This window comes from Lampris incognitus, chromosome 3, assembly GCF_029633865.1.
Source record: "Lampris incognitus isolate fLamInc1 chromosome 3, fLamInc1.hap2, whole genome shotgun sequence".
Taxonomy (NCBI): Eukaryota; Metazoa; Chordata; class Actinopteri; order Lampriformes; family Lampridae; genus Lampris; species Lampris incognitus.
The window spans coordinates 69,683,552-69,699,583 of record NC_079213.1 but is presented as its reverse complement, the minus strand read 5'-3'; the positions used below and the strand labels follow the sequence as shown (position 1 = coordinate 69,699,583).

The window sequence follows — 16,032 nt, the reverse complement described above, 5'->3', positions numbered from 1 at the left end:
GTCCCTGCTCCTCATTGTGTGTCAATTTCAGCGTAGAACCGGAAGCTACACATCACCCCTCCCCTTCCAGACGGCTGCTTGGCATGCAACCAAAACAGAAAGCGGTCTCGGCCAATCAAGTCTTCAGAAGTTTAAGCTACTTGCAAAGGACCAACCACATCCTCCGAGAGGCGGTGCTTCCTTTCAGCTACAAATACAATCAAACCATTTTCTGATGGCTTTTTCGAGTGACAGTAAGCTCGTCCCAATGGCAAAAGCCTGGTTTGGATTGTGAAATGCCCATAACACATGCACATTACCTGCTGATTGATTCATAGCAACTTCTCACAAAACAAGGAATAAACTCATTTAGTCGCGCGTTTCGGGTTTTTAATAATGGTTAAAAGCAAAGCAACAACCGATTTGATTCTTCCTACCTGCGTTGGATAGAGAGGTTGGATTGCACCAAGGACGTGGAAACGAATGTCATGATAGGAAGCTAACGTTAAACTTAACAAATTTTTTTTCAGTTTTCAATTTCAATCATTTTATTTTCAGTTTATACAGATTACACACTCGCTGTTAACCTCAAAAAGTATGGTACATAACACAAATGCTAGAACTAGACAACAGCCAACCATACAAACAATCAAACTAACAGACGAAAAAAGACACGAAAACAACGCAAACATAGATGATCATCCTTCATATCATAACTGCAATAACAATGAAATGTTAATGAACATGTGGACTTTACCCCTTCGGGATCACTTGGATCCCACAGTTGAAAAACCTTTTAATATGATTACAACATAGTCCTCTCCAATAAAATATATAACAGGGCTCCAGACAGAGAATACCCCGTTCATGTCTCCTTGGAGAACATGTGTGAGTATTTCCAGTGGAAGAAGTTTGTAGAACATTATAAACCCAACTTGAAACAGATGGTTTGACATCGTTTAGCCAACGCTGTAAGATTGACAACCATGCACAGTACCACAAAATACTAAGGATGTTCATATATCTGTTTAATTCAGGTGAGGTAGCATCTAGGCCTAAGATACAATGTAGAGGATTAAGCTCAATAGGACAGCAAATTATTACTTTTTTTTCAACAGTAGTAAACTGGGGAGAAAAAAACTGAAAAATGTGTCATAACAATTTCTTTCTCACTAATATATAATGCACCGATTCCCCTTCAAAAATATCAGATGTGAAAGGAACGCAGCAAGCCTTCTAGTTGATGTCTTTTTTTCTTCTTTTTTTTTTTACGTTTAGACAGGGTGAGGTCCCCTCACAGTGAAGTCTCAGCAGTGCTAAGACTTTGATGTGAGATTATCTGGCCAAGGCTACGGGAAAGAAGGTCATGATACGTTCCCCGGCATGGTGCTTTCCCTTCTACCCCTGTCACTCAGATTGATCCATCCAACCTCTCAGTCAAATTAGAAAGAGAAGTCCCACCTGGCTGTCAGACATAAGGCTGCCCTGTTTGTATTGAGACATCAATCTTTAAATCCTCCTTTTCATCATGTTGCTGGGAAGAAAGTTAAGACATACCCCACAAACACGTAACTGGTAGAGTAGAGTTCTACTGCAGTTGGCGATACTCTATTCTTGAAAATGTAGACTGCAAAACCTCCAAGTGACAATATGTGAAAGTCATAAATCATAAAGTGAATACTTATAGTTGTGTAGTTTACCTCTCAGTGCTTTAGAGTAAAATCTAAACAAAGTGTTCAATACATTTTGCAGCAAAATTGTGCTTAAAAGAATAAACAAGTAGGCTTTTTTAAAGATATTTTTCCCCGTTTCTTCTTCTGCTCTTTTCACCCTCTGCTACCTCCAATGATCTCACTAGAAGTCACTGACAACAGTGACTTACTGTTTAGTTTATCGTAACTGTAATCACTAAGCCCTCCGGGACGAAATTGAGTCATGTGCCCCCCCGCCCCCCACCCCCGTCCCGCAAATCGAGTGTTCACATTAGGCCACAAGAGGCCACTGTTGTCGTAGTTTCAAGTGCGGAAGATGGACGCGCATTTCTTTGTATTAAGGTTCCATTAATTGTTGGGAAGGATGCGATAGATACCACATTTGACGTCACTGTACCGTGTAATTCAAGTTCTCCAAAACATGCATAACTTAAAGCAAGAGGCGTATGGCTATAAAAACTTTAGAAAATCCCACAATGAATCTGAGTGGTCCATTGAAAACGGATTTGGACACACAATGATTTTGGTAATTCATAACATAGGTGGCTTGGTAGTAATATCTTTGGAGGTTTGAGAGAGGTAACATAATCAATTCCAGCGGAAGAGACCAAACATTTACCTGACACTGACAGACATTTCCTGCCATATGTCTGAAAGACACTGATCATTTATCAAATTCAATTGAAGGCAACACCACCTGGGTTTTGCATATACCACCACACATCTCATTGTTATCCTGTCTCTGACAATGAGATGTGCCACCGGTTCACAAGGTTTACGAGGTTTCAACCTTGTAAACTGAGCTCAGCTTCATGCTTTTGAGGTACGGAAATACAGGATCCAGCCATCCATCCATCCACTATCTGAACTGTTTACCCTGCTCTCAGGGTCGCGGAGATGCTGGAGCCTATCCCAGCAGTCATTGGGCGGCAGACGGGGAGACACCCTGGACAGGCCACCAGGCCATCACACAGGGCCGGCCGACACACACACACACACACACACACACACACACACACACACACACACACACACACACACACACACACACACACACACGCACACACGCACGCACGCACGCACGCACGCACGCACGCACGCACGCACGCACACACACACACACACACACACACACACACACACACACACACACACACACACACACACACACACACACTCATACCTAGGGACAATTTAGTATGGCCTATTCACCTGACTTACATGTCTTTGGACTGTGGGAGGAAACCGGAGCCCCCAGAGGAAACCGCAGACACGGGGAGAACATGCAAACTCCACACAGAGGACGACCGAGGATGATCCCCAAGGTTGGACTACCCCAGGGCTCAAACCCAGGACCTTCTTGTTGTGAGGCGACCATGCTAACCACTGTGCCACTCTGCTGCCGAAATACAGGATCCCTTGAAAACAAATGTCACTGCCTGGTCTATTTTCTTTGCTTCAAGCAAAAAGTCAGTGCCTTCACGTTTGTCAATACTCATCACGTCTTGAGAGAAAACCTTTAAATAATTCTAAAATACAGGTAAACATATTCCATTATGTACAGGAACGGCTATGCATTCATAGCTTGAAAATAGATAAAAGTAAACAATTGATTAGTAAGATATGCATAAAACACATTTCAACCCTAATTTAAAAAAAACATTATTTCTTTCACACTCTCGGTTATCAATGGTCCCTTCACACGCTGAATGAAAACATGTCATTGTTTGCAAACTATTGCATGTTTGCAAGACTCAAGGCCATGTCAAAAAAGAAAAAAAAACACACACAAAAAAACAACCACTACTTTTTAAAAAATGTGAAAGAGTCTGTGAATGAAACTTGCTCATATCCCTCAAGGGATATGAGCAAGTTTCAAGGGATGCTGGTTGTCTGCCGTGCTCATTTAAAAGTGATATTTTGGTTTGTAGAGCATTCTTGGTTTTCACCACACAACTCATAGAAGTTCAAGAGCAGCCAAGCCTAAAGATTATCCAACCTATGGATTTATTGCTACATGGCCTATGGATCTATTGTTGATAACTGCAAAACAGGCAAACTTGGTTTTTGAAAAGTGACCTCTGCCTAGAGAATGTTCCCTGGTTCTAGTTTTCCTGCTGGTTAACCTGACACAAATAAGACTTTTCAAACTGAAACTAAGAAACGGAGCATGTAATTTTGGTGGCTTATGCACTCCTTTAGAGACTGTACATCCTCTAGCATTTTTTATGTGTTTTAGTGGTGCCTTTCAGGACAATATGAGGTAATCCAACTTCCCACTTGTCACATGGCCAGTACTGTAGTCCGGGTAGTGAATAGGGGATCTCATAATTTGCATCTAGGTAGGCTATCAGGGTACTTCCATAAGCCACAGCCATCACAATCAGAATGTGCCTGGTGAGGGCAAAAAAATAAACAAATCAATAAACAAACAAATAAGGAAAAGGCACATGGCATTTTCACATTGCAAGGTACAAAAATTTTACATTGGTCGCATAACTAAAAGGAAATAAAGGGAAAGTGGGTGGGGGAGGAAGGAAACGAAAGGAAAGGAAAGTAACAGAAGTCAATCTCAGGAAACCAGTGAAACCAACCATGAAAACCTAAACCAATGTAAACGTGGCTACACTTACCAGATACCGTGCAGGTAGCAGAAATTGAGTCTTTGCCATAAACTGCAGCCAACACGGTCACTAATCCAGCAGGAGATGGCCAGCACCCACAGACCCACTGACAGCTTGGCTAGCCGCAGAGCCTTCTGGTCAGTACAGCTAAGAGCAAGAGATGGAGTGAGAGAGAGGGTGAGGCAAGGGGAGTAAGAATGAGTCATTACAGATACAAAAGCTGTTTAACTGATGCGTTATCAACACTGCAACATACACAGATGTTAAAAAGAGATGTAGCACAGTTCTCCATACCGCCTCATCTCGACACCCAGATAGTAAAGCATGTGGAGACCGAAGCAGTTCAGGGCATAGGCATTGGCAGTAGGTTTGATGAATGAAGACACTGTACTGACAAGAGTAACCCCCAGCACTAGTCTCGAGAAAGTAGCCCTGTGATCACAAAGACAGAAAAGGGGATTTAAGTGACGAGACGAGAAGTTAGGTGGACACACTGAGCTTTTTAACAAAGCGTCTAATTTGAAAAAAGAAAAAAAGGAAGGTTCTTCAAATGTTCTTCAACCTCTTGAGGATTCCTCTCATAAAAATTTCATTCATGTTGTTCTCCACCCCTATGTTTAAACATTTACACAGGGTCTGGTGGAGCTCCGTTCTTTCACAAAACCAAGGAGCCCATCTTGGTCACTGGCAGATACAAACACCGCTACTGTGTATATCATGTCTGCGTGACAATAACTCACGCCCTGGCTGTTGGGCAGGCTCCTTATGCCTGCACGGCTTGGGTTTCAGTGTGGTCCAGCTTGTAAAAAGATCCTGTCATTGTCTTTTCTCTTATTAAAGGATTAGTGGACTGTGTGTGAGAGTGTGTGTATGTGCATATATATATATATATATATATATATATATATATATATATATATATATATATATATATATATGTCCGTCTTTGTCTTTTCAAATGCATGCGTGCGGGTGTAAACTATCGTTTGGCAAATAGAGGCAGGAAAATTAAAAACTGACCTTGCAATACATTTCCACCGCATCTCTTTCTCTCGCTATCTGTTTTACAATCACGCCCAGACACACAAACACACACACACACACACACACACACACACACACACACACAGCTGATTGGTCCAAAGTTACCTTACCTGTCCTTGACAAAGGAAGGGAAGCGTCTGCGAGGGAACCAGACCGCGTATCCCACTGCCAGCACCCACAGGATGGACAACTCATCCAGCATCTGCCCCATGAAACTAAGGGTCATGTGGAAGTAGGTCGAGAACAGCCCTGCAAGATTGGGAACATATGGATTTTCTTGGAAAGGGAAGAAACCACTAACATTGTGATAATGTCGTAATAGATAAGGAAAAAAATAACAGGCAGGATATATATAGAGATGGAGAGACTGAAGGCATCAGTGTAAATGCTGCAGAGACGAAACGACCAAAAATTGGACCACAGTCAAAAATGTCACCACACACAAATGATGTGTATACTTGCTGTATAGTTCATTTACCATGAGATGTGAGTACAAAGCTGTAAATGATGGCAACAGACCAAAAAGGGAAATGGAGACGCTTAACCACAAAGCAGCATAACGTGACATGACAGATAAAATATCGATGACTGCAAAATGGGTGCCGGTTTTCAAAGACATTGGCTAGTTCAGATAGCAAACCTGTGCACGCTGCAGAGGTCAAATGTGTCTCCTCTTTTACTCCGTGAAGGCGTCTTGCCTAGAGAGTGGCATATTTTTCCATTGCTGGTATACCGATGCTTTGAGAATAAAAGAAAAACTAAAGTGAGACGCACAGAGCAAGAAAGAGAGGCGGAGAAGACTGACCTACAAATATCATCATGGTCCAGACCAGATGGACAGCTAGGTTCCTCTCTCTGGCATAGGGATGCAACAGGTAGAGCATGATGGGAGATATGATGAAGAAAATCATGCTGCTCATCTACAGGTGGAAAAAAATACCACACAGTCAACCAGTAAATCAGTCAGTAAATCAGTCAGTAAATCAGTCAGTCAATCAATCAATCAATCAACCAATAAAATCCTTTCATGAATTTTTGCATGAACAACAGAATTCTTTCATATGACTATGAACAAACTAAAATGAATCAAAAATATCTTGTTTTTTTTACTGTGGGATTTTGATGATATTCATATTTGACATTTTTAGTCTTACTGTTTTCTGTCCATTTCTAAATAATCAAAAATTCAAGATTTAATGCATTCACTTATTGGTTTTAAGGTCAACACTATAATTCTGGGATTGTTAAATACTGTTTTGTAACAGGATAGCAAAACATTGCAGTCAGGATATACTACAGCGTAAATCAGGCTCACTGTGTTGAAGAACTCCACTACGTGTTCGGAGTGCTTGTAGTTGTCTTCACACCAGTCTACTTCTGAACTTTCATAGGAGAAAACTCCTGTAATCCTTTCACTGGAGTAGAAACCTGACAGACAGACAGACAGACAGACAGACAGACAGGCAGGCAGGCAGGCAGGCAGGCAGGCAGGCAGGCAGACAGACAGACAGACAGGCAGGTAGGTAGGCAGACAGACAGGCAGGCAGACAGGCAGACAGACAGGCAGGCAGGCAGGCAGACAGACAGACAGACAGGCAGGCAGGTAGGTAGGCACACAGGCAGGCAGGCAGACAGACATACAGGCAGGCAGACAGGCAGGCAGATAGAGACAAACAGACAGACAGGCAGACAAGCAGACAAACAGACAAAGAGAGAGAGAGCGCGCGAGAGAGAGAGATCTCAGTACACTGGAACTATAAAGTATGGGGACATAGGTCACAGAAAAGAAACTCAAACAATCACACCCACACACACCTTTAATTTAACAGATTTTCATAAGGTAACGTGAGAGCCGATATCCATCACGTATGAACAGATGAGGGCAAACCCAAGAGGGGCCTCGGTTTTCCCAGTATAGCCAAGTCTTAATGCACATATCGAACAACACAGGGCTGAATCTTTACCTTTACAGATCTCCTGTAGGGAAGTCAACTTCCAACCACTCTGTGTTGCCTTTACACGTGTCCCTAAATATGGCAAAGGGGCTATTTCAAAATGCTAAAAAATATTTATTTGTACAAGGATGTACAATATTCAGGTTAAAACCCTTTTTTGGCAATTTATTCTAAGTTCACAGACCCAATGGTGATGAACATTTCTAAAGTCCATCCCAAGCAGCGATTCCCAAAGTGGTGATGTCGACGGGCGCTTTGCCACCCAGCGATGTGCGAGCTCATTGGGTTTAAAGGACGTCTCCACATCCCGTCCATGTGGACGGTACAGTCATGACGTCAAAGAATCTTACCAGGACTGCAATCCGGTTTCTACATTGGGGGGGGGGGTACACTTCTTCGCAAGAGTGAACTTTTTTTTTTCACTAGAACAACAGATCAATTACGACAGTGATGAATAGGGTATGCCCAAGGCGAGGGAGACAGAAGGTTTTACATACTAACGATAATAATAATAATAAAAAAAAGAAAAAGATGTGGAGATCCTACCTCCCATGTCGCACGCCGCCGTCTCGAGCTCTACAGCGCTCCTCTCTTTCTGTCGCCCAGGCGGCGCGACAAGTGGGTTTGTATTAAGGTGGAGCAGGCGGAACGTCTCCTGCCCCGTCCAGCCGGTGGCTCCGGCATCACGCCTCAGCGCTGACAGGTTCGCGCCGCAACTCCTCGTGTCACGTGCCGTCCAAAAAAAACATATAGAGTGTAATGGCGCCTTGCCAACATCGGCCCTGTCGATCAGGTTTTCACTTCCGACTGTTTGGGTGGGTAGCGCGCGCGCGGGGGGGGGGTGATGAAGAGGAGCGCCTTCAATAGATTTCCAGAAGGCTGCTTTGGCGGACAGGTGCGATTTACGCGCTGACCTGCTTGGTGCGCGTGGGCCGTTTCATCCGCCACAATCTGTCCCGAGAGACGGATCCACCAAAGGTTTCGCATCTGTTCACCTGTTTCTCCCTCGGTTGATAAACATAGGGGGGGGGGGGGCTTATAATGGTAGCCAATAAATAATCCAGCCCACGTGTGTACGAGGAGCAAAGCTGGACCCCCCCCCCACCAGTGTACGTAGATTCCCCATCTTTCTGTACCCTTTTAAAACAGGTCCAATTAACACACTGTTTGTTGTTTAATCTTCCCCGGGTTCATGATGGCTTCTCTAACAGGTGCCACGTGCAATTATTTGCTGTCTACCTTCATTATTGTGTCTATCCTCATTATTGTGTCTATCTCCATTATTGCGTCTATCTCCATTATTGTGTCTACCTTCATTGTTGTGTCTACCTTCATTATTGTGTTTATCTTCATTATTGTGTCTATCTCCATTATTGTGTCTACCTTCATTATTGTGTCTATCTTCATTATTGTGTCTACCTTCATTATTGTGTCTATCTCCATTATTGTATCTATCTCCATTATTGTGTCTATCTCCATTATTGTGTCTACCTTCATTATTGTGTCTATCTCCATTATTGTGTCTATCGTCATTATTGTGTCTATCTCCATTATTGTGTCTATCGTCATTATTGTGTGTGCAATACGTTGCGTTGGCAGCTTTGGCATCGTGTGCAGTGACTGAGTGTCCTATGATAAAGTGTATTTGACCTTATCTTTACCAATGTATTTTATACAGCGAGTTTATATAAAGAGCTCATACTGCATACACACATTTTTATAAGTTTTACAGTGATCATATTTAGATAAATATTGACATTGAGATAGTGTGGGTCCAGCGAGCACATTTTCTTAAGCAGAAAATGCTTCTTTTTTTTTACGAAAATGCCATAAATAAGAACAAAAGAGTAAAAGACCAAAACCAATTTAGCTTTCGTTGACTGCAGAAACTGAGACTATACAGAAACCTGAAAAACTTGTAGGTGTTGCAAATCTTCATTTTAAGTGGCGAGACGCTTGTTAGTTCAAGTTGTCCCGGTTCGTCAGCTGATTGTTACAATAAGAAGGCAAGGTCAAAACTGAAACCCCCAATTCCTCCGATTAAAAACTACTGTGCTTTCTCTTTAAAGACACACTTATGCACACACACACACACACACACACACACACACACACACACACACACACACACACACACACACACACACACACACACACACACACACACACACACACACACAAATGAGCGCTTACCATTTTGATATGCTTCTCAAGCACACACAAAGTAGATACACCACATTCACCTTCACAAAAGATGCACAAATATACTACACACTCCGGCAGCACTACACTCACGGTGACAAAGTGACCTCTCCTTGTGTCTGATATTCATTGACAGGTTTCCAAACTCAGAACCTGCTTTGCTTATTTAACCCCCAGAGAGCAGCCATTGTAAAGAACCTGTCTATGCACCCAGTTGTCACCGCTACCAGCCCAAAGGCAGACAGACAGCCCCGGCCTGTTGCACGGATCCTTGCACGGCCCTCCATTTCCAACTCACGGGAAGAATGAGGCCTGAGCGCAAAACATGAAAGAGCACTGTGTCACTCCAAACCACTCGACAAGAAACACCGCATAGTCTGCGAGGCTATCCATTGTACACAAGACAAATTATGACCTGACACCGTAAAGCCAGCACTGCTTTATTTTTCTACTATCAAACGCTGTTTCTAATGGGTTGCATTGTTTATTACTGTGTAAAACATGAAGAGTGCCCATAAGCAGCCATTTTCATACAGCATATTCCGAGCTATGTTTACCTGTAACATACAGTAGTATGTAGTTTTTCCATATTCCACATCCTGTTCCCGTTCCTGAGTCACACTTTTCTTTTGCCCCCCCCCACACACACACATACTTTTGAGCATCCTTGTATGTGTGGGAGGGCGGGTGTTTGTGTTTACTGATTGAGGAGATTCACTCAGGGATACCTATCACACCTATCACCACTATGATGTGACGAGATGTGTAAAGAGATATGCAGGTGACAGATTACATACAAACACACAAGCCGCCACCACACAAATATACAAGTTTAAATAAGCGACTGACTTCCTGTCTCTTCTGTCCTCTTGACATCAAACGGGTCCCCACCCCTCCCACACACAAAGCGGGCAATACTCGATCTGACTTTGACAAGGATCTGCTCCACAGCAAATCTGACTGCCCCCCCCTCCCCACTTCTGTCAGACCACACTTCTTTATTCAAATCACGGCCTCCTTACTGGAACATCCTCATGTTCCTCCACAAATGATCTCCTTCTGCTGAAACATCCGGCCCCTTACACCGACCCAGCTTTCCAATGAGGTCTTGGCGTCCATGCCTCCTCATAATGAATTCTCTTCACTCCCCGTCAACGAAGCTACAGACACACTCTGTTCCTCACTAGCCTCCTCTCTTAACAAGCTCGGCCCTCTAGCATCCAAACCTGCTCATACCGCCCCCCCAGTCCATGGCTCACCGAGGCCATCAGAGTGCAAAGTGTGGGGCTCAGAGCGAGAGAAAATGGTGTAAAACCAGAGTCCACTGACCTCAGTAATTATCAGTGTCTCCTAGCATCATTCTCCTCCAGCTTAAAAACAGCCAAGACCACTTACTATCAGAACAAGATCTGTGGTGCCACTGACGCTCGAAAAATGTTTTTTTGCTTTTAATTCACTCCTCAATTCGTCTCCTCCTCCAACCTCCACTCTGCTTACTCCAGACATGTTCGCCTCATACTTTTTTATATTTTATTTTTATTTTTATATTCAAGACACATAAGATAGCAAAACAAAAAACAGACAAAAAAACAAAAACATCAAAAAGGAGAAAGAAAGAAAAAAGCTGCCAGACATATATAGGTATGTAATATAACTGTGTTCACAGCAGTTTTCAAGAAATTACACAGGTATTACAAGAGTACAAATGAAAGGTGAAGAGTACTGGGTTGCATCACTACAGACTAATTAAAAATTATTTTTCTTTTAGATAGTCAGTGAATGGACCCCATATGCTCAGCAATCTATTGGGTGCTTTAGTTTTATGGAAGTGTATTCTCTCCATCTGTATGATTATGATCATTTCATTGAGCCATTTCTGAAAGCAGGAGGGCATAGGTGATTTCCAATCTGGTAGGATAATTTTCTTGGTAACTACCATGCCAACCATCAATGCCGATTGTTCCTCAGGTGTATAGCTTAAAGCAGACTGAGCATCCAAAGAGGGCCAGCTCTGGATCAGGAGGAATGTCCCTTTCATAGACTCTGGAGAACCACTGGAATATTTCACACCAAAATCTGTATAAGTGAGGACAGAGCCAGAAAAGATGCGTGAGACCTTCTTCAATTTTGCATCTGTCACACGGTGGAGAAACAGACGGGTAAATTTTGTGTAGTTTGGTCTTTGAATAGTGGAGTCTATGGATGACTTTGAATTGGATCAGTTTATATCTGACATTGATCGAGCAAGTTTGGATTCTAGTCAACCTTCATCCCAAATGTCGTCAGACACTCCAAGATTCAGCTCAGTGGACCAGGCTTCCTTCAGACTTCACTGATAAAGTTTCTACCATCAGTAACCAGTTCTCTGAGCCTGACCAGCTCTGTCTGCCGCTGCAAGCTAACGGTACCTCACTCATCTCATTCTCTCCCCCCCCCCCAACTGAGGAGGAAGTCTCCAAGCTTCTGCTGGACTCTTGTCCCACTACTTGTCCGCTGGACCCGATACCATCCAACCTCCTACAGACCATTTCCCCCACACTTAACCCCGCAGTCACACACATCAACTCCTCACTTACAATGGGTGTGTTCCCCACTGTATTTAAGCAAGCTTGGGTCACCCCGCTGCTCTAAAATCCTACACTCAACCCAGCCCAGATTGGAAACTACAGACTGGTTTCACTCCCTACCCTTTCTATCAAAAAATACTTGAGTGCACAGCCTTTAACCAAGTCTCTGAATTTCTTTTTGAGAAAAATCTGTATGATGTGAATCAGTCTGGCTTTAAGCGGGGTCACTCTACTGAGACTGCACTCCTGTCGGTAATGGAATTATTGCATTTGGCTAGAGTTGCTGGTCAATCCTCAGCTTTATTGCTGCTAGATCTGTCAGCTGCCTTTGACATGGTTAACCATCAAATCCTCCTCTCCACACTCACTGAGCTTGGTATCTCAGGATCTGCCCTCCACTGGTTCATGTCCTACCTATCGGGGAGATCTTCTAAAGTATCTTGGAGGGGAGACATGTCCAAACTGCATGGCTTATCCACAGGCGTGCCTCAAGGGTCAGTGCTTGGTCCCCTTCTCTTCTCAATATATACCACCTCACCTGGTGAAATCATCCGCTCCCATGGTCTCTCATACCATTGATATGCAGTTCTTCCTATCATTCCCGCCAGATGACCTCACAGTCTCAGCACGGATATCATCATGCCTTGCTGATATATATATATATGTGTGTGTGTGTGTGTGTGTGTGTAGCCTGGTAAAATTAAATATTCCAAGACAACATAAAAAACCGGGTTCTTTATTTTGATCAATTTTATGATTTAGAAAAATTACATTAATAAATTTAGAATTTCAACAATGATACTGCTCAACATAAATCTCAGGCTCTTAGCCTATAAAATGCCTAATCTCTTGTGCAGCTAGCCTGTGGAAACTACCTAGCATACAAGTGCCTAATCAACTGAAAGAAAATAACCAAATAAAATAACTGCACAATAAACAACTGCAGGGTCCTCCCTGTTACACGAAAATAAATAAAACAAATGAAAAGCACAGTTAGTTTTTTTTAACCACCAGATAGAATTTGGAAGATTGTGATGGCGAGCCCAGCCCAGTGAGACTGTGGACGATCATAGAAGCGGTGGCCTACCGTAGGATCTGTCCCAGGAAACGTCTGACAAGCCTGAATCATTCATCCAGACACCAGATAAGAACTCATACACACTAGCCTATTTCCTCTACCAGGGTAGAAATAGTCATCGTTGAAGTATATTAAATAAACACACGGATCAGGAACTGAACTCTTGGATCAACACATACACTAAGGGACAAGGAACTGAACTTTTCTTTCATCTCAAACTGCTAACACTCATTGAGGGTTGTGATTTGAAAGAGGTTTTCTTTGGTTTATTTACTTTAAAGAGCTCTATTTTGTTTTATTTCAATTCTTTTATGTAAAAGTCAGCGTTGTGTATATTTTGCTGTTGTGAGGCAATAAAATTGTCAACTGTTCAACTACACATCAACTCCTCTCGTGAGTTAGTCAAGGCAAACCCCTCACCGAACCTAGTTAGATGTTAGCACCTTTACTGCTACCCCTAGTTTGCACTGGAGACGCTATATATATAAAACGTTGTTAAAAGAAACACTCAATGGTAGGAATAGTGTTCAACAAATAAGGAGCATAATAATCGAGTTAGTCAAGTAAATTCTTTGAGACAGTACAAGCCTGTTTCATGCTATAAGCAATCATTAGCTGTAGTAGTAGATATATTGTCAGGGCTACCAGGCGTAGGATCCAAAAGCAGAGCGAGAGACAGGACGGGGGGGGGGGGGGGGCCAAAGAGGCACATTTATTGTCTTGAAGACAGGCGACAGGTATGGTTCTCGTTCAGGCGGTGGGCTTGGCATGGTCGTGGTTCCCGTACAGGCAGTGGGCTTGGCAGGGTTGGTACTCGACAGGCATAGGTTGAAAACTCAACTCTTTACATTACATTACAGTCATTTAGCCGACGCTTTTATCCAAAGCGACTTACAATAAGTGCATTAAACATAGGAAATCAGGAGAACTACTACCCTGTTACTTGTTCTTAGCACTTATTGTATTCACTCATTTAAGAAAAATAAAATCTCTTTCTTGCACTTTTACTTTAGCACTGGTTTTTCTCTTAGATGCTTGTTTAGATGCACTTATGACCTCTGATGACTAGTAGTTCTCCTGATTTCCTACTTTAAATTCACTTATTGTAAGTCGCTTTGGATAAAAGCGTTGGCTAAATGACTGTAATGTAATGAACTCACAGGCGGTGTGGCAGCCGCGGGGCAAACGGACCTCGGAGGCGGCATGGTGACTGTGGGGCAAAGACAGACCTTGGAGGCAGCGTGGCAGTCGTGGGGGAGAACGAATGGGGCCAGGGATCCCAGGCAGGGGGCCCAAGGGCTGGGACCGATCAGGAGGCTGACCAGGACGCAGGGCATCTCCGGTGGACGGGCAGAAGGACAATGCCGACAGCACCGCTGTGGCTGGAGATTGCCAGGTTCTCACCGGGGCTGTACAGGGGCGTGACTAGGTTCTGAGGCTTGGACTGGGGCCTGGGCAGGGGGCTGTGCCACGTTTTGGGGTAGTAGCGGGGTTAGTTGAGCCATGAAACTGCTGAATTGCTGGGTTAAGGCCTGTAGGCCTTGGTTTGTTAGGGCCGCTCGAGTGGTGAGGGTTCCCACGCTGGCAGAGAGGGCTTGCATAGAGGTGCCAGCATCCTGGAGGGTGGTGTCATGTCTCCCGATCAGGGTTCCTTGGCCGGCTATGGCAGCACGTAATGCCTCAACATCCACTGGGTCCATGTTGGCCAGATCGTTCTGTCAGGGCTACTAGGTGTAGGATCCAAAAGCAGAAGGAGAGACAGGATGGGGGGGGGGGTCATGTTTATTGTCCTGAAGACAGGCGGCGGGCTTAGTGGGGACGTGATTCTTGTACAGGTGGTGGGCTTGGCAGGGTTGTGGTTCCTGTACAGGCGGTGGGCTTGGCAGGTTCGTGGTTCTCGACAGGTGTGGTCCAGGCAATGGCAGGGAGGTCAAACCAGAGGCAGAGGGAACAGGGGTTAGGGCTCTCGGACAGGCGGTGGGCTTAGCAGGGTTGTGGTACTCATACAGGCGTGGTCCAGGCAATGGCAGGGAGGCCAAAAACCGTTGTAGTGGTACGACAATCTGGCATCGTCTGGAGAGCAGAGCGGCTTCTTATCCTGGCCAAGATGGGTTGATCGGCCTGATTGGAGATGCAGGTCGGCTGTCAGCTCTGGAGAGCTTCAGGTGAGATCGATGAAGCAGACGAGCTAGGTAAGGCAGTTGGAGTGGCCTGACGAGGGCGGGGCTGACGAGGCAGGGACTTGACATACACACACACACACACACACACACACATACATAGTATATATATATATATATATATATATATATATATCTCCATCCATCCATTGTCTTAACAGCTTATCCTGCTTTCAGGGTCGCGGGGATGCTGGAGCCTATTCCAGCACTCATTGGGTGGCAGGCGGGGAGACACCCTGGACAGGCAGCTAGCCCCCCCCCCCACACACACACACACACACACTCATTCCTAGGGACAATTTAGTACCGCCAATTCACCTGACTTACATGTCTTTGGACTGTGGGAGGAAACTGGAGCCCCCGGAGGAAACCTACACAGACACGGGGAGAACATGCAAACTCCACACACACACACATATATATATATATATATATATATATATATATATATATATATATATATACACTACCGTTCAAAAGTTTGGGATCACATTGAAATGTCCATATTTTTGAAGGAAAAGCACTGTACTGTTCAATGAAGATAACTTTAAACTAGTCTTAACTTTAAAGAAATACACTCTATACATTGCTAATGTGGTAAATGACTATTCTAGCTGCAAATGTCTGGTTTTTGGTGCAATATCTACATAGGTGTATAGAGGCCCATTTCAAGCAACTATCACTCCAGTGT

The 16,032-nt window shown here is 43.9% G+C and overlaps 1 protein-coding gene across 1 annotated transcript; it reads right to left on the bottom strand.

The window, feature by feature from the left end:
• Positions 1 to 3,907: 3,907 nt before the first annotated feature.
• On the bottom strand, positions 3,908 to 14,498 carry acer1 (alkaline ceramidase 1). The gene is made up of 7 exons (XM_056276785.1): positions 14,391 to 14,498; positions 6,675 to 6,788; positions 6,165 to 6,279; positions 5,470 to 5,608; positions 4,610 to 4,747; positions 4,325 to 4,462; positions 3,908 to 4,085 (listed from the first exon to the last, which is right to left on the bottom strand). Exons 1-7 carry the CDS (start codon positions 14,496 to 14,498, stop codon positions 3,908 to 3,910), a joined length of 930 nt encoding a protein of 309 aa, XP_056132760.1.
• Positions 14,499 to 16,032: the final 1,534 nt, after the last annotated feature.

Excerpts from the sequence above, each read along its gene's own strand:
- acer1 (XM_056276785.1), bottom strand. The coding sequence starts at position 14,498 with ATGCCCTGCGTCCTGGTCAGCCTCCTGATCGGTCCCAGCCCTTGGGCC. Across the intron at positions 6,789-14,390 it reads ACTGCCACGCTGCCTCCAAG|GGTTTCTACTCCAGTGAAAG; the intron begins GTCTGTCTTTGC and ends GTCTGTCTGTCA. Across the intron at positions 4,748-5,469 it reads CCTTCCTTTGTCAAGGACAG|GGCTACTTTCTCGAGACTAG; the intron begins GTAAGGTAACTT and ends TTGTGATCACAG.